Source organism: Mangifera indica, unplaced genomic scaffold, assembly GCF_011075055.1.
Source record: "Mangifera indica cultivar Alphonso unplaced genomic scaffold, CATAS_Mindica_2.1 Un_0090, whole genome shotgun sequence".
NCBI classification, from domain to species: Eukaryota; Viridiplantae; Streptophyta; class Magnoliopsida; order Sapindales; family Anacardiaceae; genus Mangifera; species Mangifera indica.
Window position 1 is genome coordinate 67,204 of NW_025401182.1, and position 12,475 is coordinate 79,678.

The 12,475-nt window shown below is 34.3% G+C and overlaps 2 protein-coding genes across 4 annotated transcripts; both read right to left on the reverse strand.

Annotated features, from left to right (window-relative positions):
* Positions 1-1,599: 1,599 nt before the first annotated feature.
* On the reverse strand, positions 1,600-4,019 carry LOC123207628 (pentatricopeptide repeat-containing protein At4g16390, chloroplastic-like). The gene has a single exon (XM_044625082.1). It carries the CDS (start codon positions 3,858-3,860, stop codon positions 1,812-1,814), a length of 2,049 nt encoding a protein of 682 aa, XP_044481017.1. The 5' UTR covers positions 3,861-4,019; the 3' UTR covers positions 1,600-1,811.
* Positions 4,020-4,310: 291 nt separating this feature from the next.
* Positions 4,311-10,777, reverse strand: LOC123207645 (protein PYRICULARIA ORYZAE RESISTANCE 21-like). 3 transcript variants are annotated; one of them, XM_044625108.1, is made up of 4 exons: positions 10,643-10,777; positions 10,466-10,550; positions 10,285-10,383; positions 4,311-4,669 (listed from the first exon to the last, which is right to left on the reverse strand). In XM_044625108.1, exons 1-4 carry the CDS (start codon positions 10,652-10,654, stop codon positions 4,482-4,484), a joined length of 384 nt encoding a protein of 127 aa, XP_044481043.1. In that variant the 5' UTR covers positions 10,655-10,777; the 3' UTR covers positions 4,311-4,481. The 3 variants fall into 3 exon arrangements, with proteins under 3 accessions (XP_044481043.1, XP_044481042.1, XP_044481044.1); XM_044625107.1 differs by lacking the exons at positions 10,285-10,383; positions 10,466-10,550 and adding an exon at positions 4,851-4,935 and having other exon boundaries at positions 4,311-4,768; positions 10,643-10,775; XM_044625109.1 differs by lacking the exons at positions 10,285-10,383; positions 10,466-10,550; positions 10,643-10,777 and adding exons at positions 4,851-4,935; positions 5,028-5,159 and having other exon boundaries at positions 4,311-4,768.
* Positions 10,778-12,475: the final 1,698 nt, after the last annotated feature.

Here is a 12,475-nt window from a genome sequence, read left to right on the forward strand (position 1 = left end):
TTCTCATGAAATTGGTACGGCATTCCATGAACAAAGTGTGGTGCACTGATCATTTGAGCTAGAGGTATTTATATTTCATACTGGTTGCTTTGGCAGTTTATCGTGCAAACCATATCAGACTTCTTTATTAGCAACAATATTTGGTGGGGTGGTGGGCAGCGAACACTACGGCTAATATGCTTGCCCGAAAGACCAACCGGAGAATGCGCAAGTCATGCATGTTCTCTTTTTAAAATTAAAAAAAAAAAAAGGCAGAAAGACTTATTGCTACTTAAAGTATGTTGTTTTCTCAAGTTCATACCCCTTAACTGTAAAAATCTTATTTATCCATTCATGAGTAGTTAAAATTAATTGAATCCGTTAATTATATTATTCCTTTTCTAAACCCTTAAAAACTAACAATTGCCCCATAACCCAAATTTCCAAAATTGTATTTTCTCTCGAGGTTTCCAATTTTTCAGATTAATTTTTTTCGTCGACAAAGAGATTTCTCTAACGACCTCTAAGCAACGTCTCTTTCTCTTTGATGATCTCCAAGTAACGTCTCTTTCTCTCTGACAAGTCCTCATTTTGGCACGTTCTCCTTTCGACATTATGCGACATCGACGTCGTCAGACAACCAAGATGACCCGTCTTCGTCAAAGACAGAGACGAGATCATCATCGACCTTCGTCGATAAAGAGTCTTCATTAGGTATGAAGGCGAGTTGTTTTCATTCTCTGATGATGACGATGACAACACCGTAGAGCGCCAGAATGAGGCGTTGCTAAAGTAAGAGACGTTGCCTAGATATCGCTGAAAAAGTCTCTTCATCAATAGAAAAATTGAATCTAAAAACTTGGAAACCCTAAGGAAAAAATGCTATTTTTGAAAATTTGGATTGAGAGAAAATGAAATCAAATTTAAGTTTATTTTTAATATTAAATATAAAATAACGATTTTGTCTTAAAATAAACAAACTTAACCACCTATGGGTGGATAAATAAGATTTTCAATGTTAAAAGGTTAAACCTTGAAAAAACAACATAGTTTGGGTGGGAACAAGTCCTTTGGCCAAAAAAAAAAAAGATGAAAAGTGTTTCATGCATGGAAGCTATGCCCAAAAAATGTTGAGACCAGGTCCCAGATTTGGTAAAAACAGAAATAAACTCACCAGCATTTGGTAACCAAACCAGCAACTCTGAGGCAATCGAATCAGAGGACTTGACATCTGAATTTTCTCTGGTGTTCTTTCTCTGTTGTTTGTTTCTCCTAGGTTCTCTGGCTTTTGGAGGTCAATTCAAATTTAACAGCAAATGTTCAAATTTCTTGCATCACTGCCCTATGTCCAGCAAAGAGAACACGTATAAAAATCATGCTTTCTTCTGAAGCAGATATATACCTATGTCCCCAGAGTCCCAAATTGCAATCTTCGACAGTACCACAAGGACAAGTCTGGTTGTTTCAGCTATCAGAATTGCAGTTTTACTCTTATTTATTCCTGATTTCTAGAACAAACTGAATACAGATTAATAAAGATAGTAAAAACTCATACCGCAATTATAATGATGATGCTAAAGAATCCCAGCACAGCTGTAAGTGGCCCATCATTCCATAAGATTCAACAATTCTTCTGATTTCATTAACTCTATAATACTTTATAAACAAAAGTTTGTTCTAATAGTACAAAACTTCTTCATCTAACAAGAGAGACAATATGGAGAAATAAGATAGAGGAACTTCGAGAAGGTGAACATGTCTTTGCTAAACATTAGATGCTGAAGTGAAGAAGATGAATTTATGTCTTGCCAAAACCCTCACCAGCAGAGAACTTAGGCAATAACTAATTCAGGTGAATGTCTAGACTTCAACCATGACTTGGCTGCATCCTCTGTAGTTAAAAACCAGCCAACTTTATCTGGGGCCTCATGAAAAGGTGCGTTCAATTCCTTCAAATGTGATTCAAATACAGTCGCTAAGCCTTTGTCTGAATATTTGTGTTTCCCATGCCCTGTATTAATCCCAAGTAATGGTGGAAACTCTTCTCCGGATTCCAGTGCCCTTGACAGGTCATTTATCCAAACATATAATGCAGTCAGAGCAGCCCCAAGTGAGAGACTCTTCAGATGTAAGGACCACTGAGTTGGAGACCTGGACTGCATATCTGTGTAGATCTCCAGGATAAGCCCCACACCTAGCAGCTCACAAGCTTTTTCCAACAGGTTGAGATTGACACAGAGATCAATCAAGCAATTCAAGTATGCTTTCCTCACATCATGGCTAATTGAATTCAAGAGTTCAGATGCTTCCATCTTAAAATCTCCTTCACTGCCTTGCTCCTCCAAGAGAAGCTTTACCACATTACCGAGCTTTGGATTGGCCTTCTCAATGCATTCAGTAAGCTTGGCAAGATCCTCCTTAGGTGTTTGAGTCATCACATTCAGAAGACAGCCACAGAACCGATCATCAGGTTTTATGCTTAAGTCTGTCATTTGATTGAATGTCCTCACAACATCATCAATATGCTGGGCTTTTCCATAGCATTGGATAAGTGATGTAAGAATGAAAATATTAGGCTCAAAGCCAGCTTCTAACATCTCGTTCAACATGGCCTCTGCCTCGGAAACTTTACCACTGCATGAACATATTGTAATCAAAGATGAAAATGTCCAACTGTTAGGCTTGCAAGTTCCAGAACTTTTCATGTCTTCAAATATCTTGAAAGCTTCATCAGTATAACCAATATCGGCGCACATGGCCAAAATTGTATTATAAAGAGTCACATTCAATTCCAGTCCTTTGTCCTTCATCTCCCTATAGACAGCAAGCGCATCCTCACCATATCGGGCTCTCCCAAAAGCCCTCAAGAGAGATGCATATGTGTTCCAATTTGGCAAATACCCATTAGTAGTCATGTTTTTATAAATATTCTTTGCCTGCCAAGGCCTCTTGGCTCTTCCCATAGCATCCAACAGATTGTTATACACAACAATATTTGGCTTAATGCCTAAAGTCTTCATTTCTTCATAAACATTCAAACACCCATCAAAATTTCCAGTCGTCCCATATATGTTAATTAAAGTTGAAAATGTCATAGAATCAATACGCCATTTCTCATTCCTAGCTCTATCATACAAACTCAAAGCAATATCCACATTGCCAGCCCGTCCATATGCATCAATCATAGCTGAAAAAGTAACATCATCAGGCTCACACCCATAGCTAGGCATCCTCTCAAACAACTCAACCGCCTTACCAGGCAAAGAACACATCCTAGCACAACCAATTAAGGTGGAAATTGTAACATTATCAGGCTTAATCCCTCTCTCAAGCATTTCCTCAAACAACTTCTCCGCTTTATCCAAATCCCTTCCCTTTTTCAACACTTTCAAAGTCACATTATACAAAATGACCTCTCTACTAATTCTCCTCAACTTGTTCTGAAAATACTTTAAAGCAAGCAATGCAGTATCGACATTTGACATGTTATTAATAATAATCACACAATCTTGCTCCAAAATCCCATCACTTAAACAACTCAAAATACTGAAAACACTATCTTCATTAGCACTACAAACATTCAACGCTTCAGCCACTTTAACAAGAGAAGTATACCTTGAGTGGTAAGATTTTTTCTTCAACTTTGAAGCTCTGAGGCTTCTGGGGTTGACCCAGATATAAGAATTCGAAGAGGAACCATCCTTAGTAAGGTTAGGGTTGGGTGTTTCTTGCAAAGAAACGTGGAGCTTTTGGAGTGAGGGTTTAGAGTGAAATGTGAAAGTAAAGGGTTTGGGTTTCAGATTCGATGTTAAGGAGAAGTTTAAAAGAGGTTGGCGGTCTAGGAAGACAGACGACATTGAATGGAAGAGATTGTAAGCCATTGATTAGGGTTTGATTTTGGTTTAGATTTGAGTTTTGAGTTACAGAGACTGAAGGGCAAGCCTAATCCATGCAATAGAGAAGAGAAGAGTAGAGTAGAGTAGAGGTCTATGTATCCTTGCATGTGTTGGGGTAGCCCCTGGGCCAACCCAAAACACCTACAATAATTAATAAAGTGATTCGATTTGTAATCTACTGGATGTGATGCAAGCCAATTTAGCCTCAATTTGATATTTTGTTCAAACAAGGTAGTTTTAATTTAAAATTGAATCGAATAAACTCAATTCAATTGTATTGTTAAAAGTGGTTAACAAATTTATTTTTATCTTATGATATTTTTTTTTTCTCTTTAACCATGTTTTTCTAGGCATATCTTTAATTTATTATTAATTAATGGAGTGAGTCAAATTAAATCTTGAATTATCCATTTTGTATTCAAGAGAAGAAGCTCATGTGCGAATAAAGCTTTGTAACTCAATGTTATATGGCCCAAAAAACTTGTTCCCACCCAAAGGTAAGAGTAATTCTAAACTCCAACTCTCGTCACAACAGTAAAATTCCCTTTTGGGGGACAGCGACAAATGATGCGTGCACCTCCATTAATTTTCACATTATTCTGCAAGCTAAGCTGCATTAGGATTTTCTTCGCCGCTGCCACCACCCCAGCTATCATACACTGGTCTCCCGTAGTATCCATCATAGCATATCGGGTTCTTTAGCCCTTTTGGCTTCTCAAGCTCTTTAGGCTTTTCGGGTTCTTTAGCCCTTTTGGGTGGAGGTACAATTTCAATACTCTTGATGGATTCACCTCCTTTGCAGCATATCTTTTGCTCGATCTTCTCAGGACTGCAACACACCACTTTGATCGTCACTGTGTTCTGCTTCACGTCATACACCTGGTCTTGTATTTCTGATCTTGTTCACAAGAATCAAATTCATTAACAAACGAACAACACGGAATTAATTATTAAACAGAAACGGAAGACACTCACGAGGGAATTTACACAGCACTCTCTTTGCTTTCCTGTAGCACTTCTCACACTGAAGATCAACCTTCAACACCATTATCGCAACTTTCTGCAACAACATTAAACAATCAAACAATATTATTAACAAAGAATTCTGAGATGAGCATGGTAAAATTAGAAGAATGATAAGATTTGAAAAACCTTCTCCTCCATTGCTGGCCAGCTGCTCAGATGTGAGACTGAACCTCACTCTCAGAAATTAGTGAAACAACATGAACCTAACTTTATCTTAAGAAGACGTAAGAGTTTGATTTCCGTACATAAATAGCCACTATGATGTTGACACGTGTGTCGAGTTCGCTTCTGATTGCTGGCTCTTTACATATACATGTGCTGGGTGGCTTTGACTGGTTGAGACAGCAGCCCTGCCCTGCCCTGCCCACGTAACCATACTGAGTGATGCATAAAAGAATGTGCGCCCACAATTGCCAACCGTAGATGCGTTCGTGCCATGGATCCATGACTTAATCACAAGGCAACACAGCGCCTGTGTAGGAATTTCCGGTTATTGAATTTTTTCCCTACTCCAAACCCACACGTACATATTTATCTCATATTTTTTATATCCTAAATATTTTTATTATTTTAAATATTAAAATATCTAAATTATCTTTATTTTTAAATTTAAAAAACCAAACAAAAGAAACACTATTATTTTTTTTTTTTTTTTTTTATATATTATAGAGAGAGAATATATGTAGATATTTGACATCAATATTTAAAACAAGATTTATATATCTGTTAGATAAGATCAAATAAATTTAAAAATTTTTGACTTTAAATTTTTTAGATTAAATTTATAAAATTTTAAATTCATTTAATTTTATCTCCCTAAATTTTGATTAGTATTAATCTCATATTGAAACAGCACATAAAAAAATAATTTAATAAACTACTTGTAAAGAGCATACGATGAAGGTATGACATGAGATATAAAACATATAATATAAAATATATGCAAAGATAATAAGTAAAGAATATTTGCACATAATCTTGTAGAGAATATAATAAATATGCAGAAGACTTTGCTTATTTGCTTTTATTTTTTCATTTACGTAAATGTACATATATGCATACTTTTGCAAATATTTTTTATAAAAGTATTTGCTTGCTTTCTTATGAAGATCATATAATATATAACATAAAAATATTAAACATATATTACATAGATCATCAAATTGTTTTTCTATATATGAAGAAAATTCAATAAATAGTTTCATCAATCATCGGCAGTGGCAACATAATGACAGGATGATAGGTAAGGTTTTCTTATAAATGGAATTATAATTATATCATACCAAATTTAATTCGGTCAAAATTCAATTAAGTAATTCAATGTAAAATACCAATTAAGTAGTTTAATGTAAATCTCAATTTGATTTAGATCTAAGTATTGTTTAATTTGAATTTAAGCTAATCGAAAATTGTTGTTAGGTTAGGGAGAAACAGGTTAGCGTTGTCGCTAACCTTTTCTCCCACCGACCTTTGCTTTTTTATCTTTCTTTTTTTTTTTTGGTTGACTCCAATCAATATGAAATATAAAAAAGTAGCTCTTATAATTTTCTAATTTTTAGATTTTTTATTATCATTATTTTCAATATGAATTCTAGTATCTATTAAATAAGACTAGTGGGCATATATTACTAAAATAAAATAAAATTAATAAAAGAAAATGAAATAAAGTAATCTTTCTTTATCCAATTTGTTTACATCTCATCTATACATTTTTTTTTTTAAATGTTACTCAAGCTTGTTAGTTGAGTAGAATTTATTTCATATATGTTGGTGATTACAAATTTTCAAGAATAGGGTATTGAGTTTAAAATTTTTTAAATTAGCATAGCTGAAATGATCTTTAAAACTCAAGTATGATACTCTAAAACTAGGGCTATAATTAGTTATATAAAAATATTAGGAACACTCATTAAAAAAATAAATGAAATCTCACATTAAATTTAACAGTTTTCATATGCAATTTATATATCATAAAAAAAATTATTTTAAAATATAACTTTAAAATAAAGTTGACACCACCCGTATTAATTTAATGATACCCTAGTTTATTTGATTAATTTTTTATTAAAAATGATTGTCTTTAATTAATCTTTCATTAATGTAATAAATAAATTAATATTTTTTCAGACACTTGCAATCAACTACCAGGAGAGGGCACACAAATTTTATTATTCATACGGATTTCGAGTGTACATGTCACCGTGGACAAAGATGAATATTGTAACTGTAATTAAGAAAAAAACTAATGCTTACTTAGAAAGCTATTTTTCAAACAACTTGTTTTAGACACTTATTAGATTTTGCAAAGTCAAGATTTAGTGTCATTTTGATGCATGCAATGTTACTTTATATGATTAACAATGGGAACCCATGAGAGAAATATGGTTCAGATTAAATGATTTTGAGTTTCAATTTAGCCTTGTTGAGTTTGCGCTAGTCACTGGTCTAATTTTCAGAAGGAAACAGAGGTGTCCAACAAGGTTTATTGTATGAGAATGCCTTGATTGAGAAAATAATACTTATCGGGTATTAACAAGTTGTTATCCCACGATGAGATCAAGCAAGTAGTTCGTGATTGGCTAAGGACTACTTAGAGTTCTTATTGTGGTACCGCGGTGCTTTAAATACTGGCAGTCGACATGTCTTCCTTGGAGGACCAAACAAAATGATAGCCAATGTGAGCAAATCCTAGTGGACTGAAATTGTAACTCGGGAATAATGGTTAGAAAACATAGTATGCACCATTCTTTTGTCTTCGTTCATATTTATTATCACTTCCAACTTATGGTTTAACTTATTTATGTACACAGTACATCAAAGCTTTCATGAAAATATTCCATAAGTCTTTTAAAGATTTATGTGTGTGATTTTGGTTCATAGCAATTAGTTGAAAAATATTTATAGTTTTGTCACTGATTTCATCCCACATTTTGATTATCTTATCTGATGAATCGTGACTGTTGTTATAGCTCGTTGGAAAGCTCTTTAAATCCTCATTTCAATTATATATAGTTTGTATGATTTGAAAACAGTTTGGACTATTAAATTACTTGAACAAAAAGATTACTCTACCAAATAAACAGTAATTATAGTTTTTAGAAAGAAAGAGAGAAAGAAAGTTTATTTTGACTATCTTATTTGATGAATCATGAGTGTTGTTATAGCTCGTTAGAAAGCTCATTGAATCCTTTTTTCAATAATATATAGTTTGTATGATTTGAAGACTGTTTGGATTGTTAAATTGCTTGAACAAAAAGACTATTCCATCAAATAAATAGTAATTATAGTTTTTTGGAAAGAAAAAAAAGAAAGGAAATTTGGGGTTTAAGAGTCAGGAGTCATTCTGAGAGTATAGTCTAGTGGGTTATGGATATGCCATAGTAATCCACGTACCTAAAGAGAAAGAAAGGGCCCGAGTTTTTAGATAGAAGCAAGATTAATAAGAGATAATGCATGCATGCTACAAACTATGAGGGGACACTTTACGTTACATCGTCCGCAGTAAGACACGTCTGCAGTAGGACAAGTCTGTGGTAGGACATAGACCCGTAATAGAGTTCTCTCATAGTAGAGAATACTTATAGTAGAGCATAGTTTAGATTCTGAGATGGTGTAGTGAGAGAAAAAAAGAGAGCTCAAGCCTAGAAAAGCATCGAATCTCTATAATCAGCTTCCAAAAAGTATCATATAGATATCAGATGGGATAAAGTGTCACCTTAATAGAAAAAGATGAGCCAAATTATTCCCTCAAAGGGAGATAGTTTACTTATTTTTTTCTCTTTACTGGGTGTTCTTATTCGTCACTTCTTTTCCTTTCATGATTATAGGTATAGGTGATCGGGGAAGTTACGAGGCATGGTCGGGTCAGTGAGGATAGATCTGGGCTAAAGTAGGATGGTAGTACTTCTGGAGAGGAATATTATAGATCACCATCTCTAACAAACAACGACTGATCTTTCTTTCTCTTGATAATGCCTCTTCCTCTGGCGATGCCTCTCGATTTGAAGTCCTCTCTTTCCTAAGGAATCTAGATATCTTTCGTCTAGATCGTAAAATCTGGATGAAGGAAACCCTTGTCTGGGCCATGAGTGTTGTCCAGAGGATGGACTCTTTCGTTTAGATTTTTCAACCTAGACATCGTTCGAGGGCTTCAGATCGAGAAACATCACCTGAAGAGAGAAAGACTGGTTGTCATTTGGTGAAGATGGTGGTCAGAGTGGAAAAAAAGAAAACCCAAAGCTTATGAGAGGGGAATGCTACTTTTCAAAGTTTGAAAACTTTAAATAGAGATAAAATATTTGTTTGTAAAAATTAGGAGGAAAAATATAATTAATTTTATGTTTTTAAAATTTTTTATTAAATAATAATTTTATCTTTAATTTATAAGGTTCAAGCACGGCTTGGCTGTATGTATCTATTCTGTGGTTGAAAGCCGGCCAACTTCATCCATCTGGGGCCTCGCTAAAGGGACCATTTCAAAAGGGGAATCTAATTGAAAAAGCGTATGAAGGATTGATTTTAATCAATAAACAATGAATATTGTTTCTTTTAAATTTAGATAAATATTTGTCGGTTGAAAACCAAGTAAAATAGTAACCAAACGCATCATTTTCTTCCACCAAAGTGTCTGCATTTATAACTCTAATGTATCCCTATCTTGCTTTTCACTCTTTATCACCGTGTTTTCAATTACCAAATATATACATTCTTTATCATCTATTCCATAAGAAAAGAAATTATTTTGTAAACCAAATTCGGGAAATGTATAATTTTAGAAAAAAGATTAAACAATAACCTTATAAGCATACAAAATATGAACCCTACTCTACTCCTAATTAAAATATATTCCTCCCCAAATTGTCTCACTCATCAAATTAATTTGATAACATTAGAATCATTTTATTTAATATTTATAACAAAGAGACTCGAGCCCAAAACAGGCGTTAAAAAAGCACAAATAATTAATTTCCAGTGTTTTAATCTTTATTCTCTTGTACAATAATTTTGTACTAAGAACCAAACCATAGGCCACCCAAATGCCCACCATCACAAGTGAGCTATATCTTCAACACAGCGACAAATGATGCATGCAATTAACCTCCATTAATTTTCACATTATTCGGCATCCACCGCCACTGCCACCACCCCAGCTATCATAAACCGGTCTCCCGTAGTATCCACCATAGCATATCAGCGGTTCATGGTAGCATACACACTGGGGGTGGGGGTTGGCATTTCCCGCAACACACTGGGGGTGGGGGTTGGCATTTCCCGCAACACACTGGGGGTGGGGTTTGGCATTTCCCGCAACACACTGGGGGTGGAGGTGGCGGTGGCGGTGGCGGTGTCCGTGGTGGTGGCGGTGGACAATAAAATTTAATACCTTTGCAGCATAACTTTTGCTTGATCTTCTCAGGACTGCAACACACCACTTTGATCGTCACTGTGTTCTGCTTCTCGTCATACACCTGGTCTTGTATTTCTGATCTTGTTCACAAGAATCAAATGCATTAACAAACAAACAACACGGAATTAATTATTAAACAGAAACGGAAGACACTCACGAGGGAAACTACAAAGCACTTTCTTCACTTTCCTGTAGCACTTCTCACACTGAAGATCAACCTTCAACACCATTGTCACAACTTTCTGCAACAACATTAAACAATCAAACAATATTATTAACAAAGAATTCTGAGATGGGCATGGTAAAATTAGAAGAATGATAAGATTTGGAAAACCTTCTCCCCCATTGCTGCTGGCCAGCTGCTCAGGTCTGAGACTTAACCTCAGTCTCAGAAATTAATGACACAACATGAAGTTATCTTTATCTTAGGAAGACGTAAGAGTTTGATTTCCGTACATCAATACTATTATGATGTTGGCACTTGTGTTCAGTTTGACTGCTGGCTCTTTACATATACATGTGCTGGCTGGCTTTGAATGATTGAGAGAGCAGCCCTGCCCTGCCCCCACACAAATGTTGAAAAAACAATGTGTGCCCGCAATTGTCATACTATATTTGAAAAAAGGCCAAACGACTATTTCCCACGTAAGGTTTGATGTTTTCTCAAATTTTTTTTTTTAATTATGAAAATATCAAACATTTATCTATGACCGGTTAAATTTAACAGAATCTTAATGCTAAAAATTTTTTTCTCTTTTTGTCTCCCTAAACTTTAAAAATTAAAATTTTCTTCCAACTTAAGTTTTAAAAAATAGTAGTTTCACCCTAAAGTTTCGTTTCGAAATCTCCGACGACATTTCCAGCTCTATTACCGATGGCCTCTCCCTCCAGAAGCATCCTCTCCTTTCAGCAATCTCTCTCCTCCCATTTGACAGCCCGATCGACATTGAAGACACCTTGGGAGATGAAGAACTTCGTCGCTCGTCTTCCCCGACGAAGTTCTTCATCTCTCAAGATATCTCCGATGCTGATCGGGCCTCCAAATGAGAGGAAAGAGATCGCCAGAAGGAGAGGATACTTCGAGAGGGAGAGGTTATTGGCAATGGAGCTGGAGATATTGTCGGAGATTTCAAAACGAAACCTTAGGGTGAAACTATCATTTTTTAAAACTTAGGTTGGGGAAAAATTTTAGTTTTCAAAGTTTAGGGGGGCAAAAATATATTCTATTTTAGTTTATTTTTTAATATTATAGAAAAAATAATAATTTTACCCTTATCACTGTTAATTTTAATTATTTATAGGTAGGTGTTTGTTGTTTCCATAGTTAAAGGGGGATATTTGAGAAAACATTAAACCTTGTGTGAGAAATAGTCGTTTGGCCTTGAAAAAACTTAAAACACTTGTTTCTATTTAAGATGTAATCGTCCCCATCATCCCATACGACAACAACGATTTTTTAATGATTTTTTCTCTTTAACCATTTTTTTTTAATCTTTTAATTAATAGAGTGTGCCAAATTAGATCTTGAATGAAACTTTGTAGTTGAATGTTATATAGGCCAAAAGATTTGCTCACACCTAAGGGTTTAATGTAATGTCTAAATCATATCCTCTAATTTTTAAAAGTTTAAATCTCATTTATAAATAAAATTTTATTAAAAATATCAGTTAAAATTAAGAGTAAAATCATTATTTAATAAAAATTTAAAAAATTAAAATTTTATTATATTTTTCCCTCTTAGTTTAAGAATTTTAAGAAAAAAATATATACTATTTAAACTTTAAAGAAGAGAAAAATTATTAGTTTTTAAATTAAATGAAGAAAAATTATAATAAATCATTAATTTTTTAAATTTTAAATAGTAATCCTGCCATTAATTTTAATGAAGAGTTTTCATAAAATTTTATTTTCTAGTCGAAGTTTGAATTTTTAAAATTGAAAAGAAAGAAAGAAAGACTTTGGGATTATATTCGGCCATGTTACACATGCAGAATATGAGATGTTGAATTGTACTCAAAGGAGCGAAAGTCCACCGCCAATCTTGAATTGATGAGCTTGAGCAGATACCCTTACCCACCGCCAAATCTTGTCGTCTACCTGATGCGCATAGGAAGAATTGGAGGTGCATTGGGAGTCGTGATACATGCCACAATATCAATGTCGTATC

Coding starts and splice junctions, on each gene's coding strand:
- LOC123207645 (XM_044625108.1), bottom strand. Junction 10,384..10,465: donor AGTGCTTTGTAGTTTCCCTC/GTGAGTGTCTTC, acceptor GAACAAGATCAG/AAATACAAGACCAGGTGTAT. Junction 4,670..10,284: donor GCAAAAGTTATGCTGCAAAG/GTATTAAATTTT, acceptor TATGCTGCAAAG/GAGGTGAATCCATCAAGAGT.
- LOC123207628 (XM_044625082.1), bottom strand. CDS start 3,860: ATGGCTTACAATCTCTTCCATTCAATGTCGTCTGTCTTCCTAGACCGC.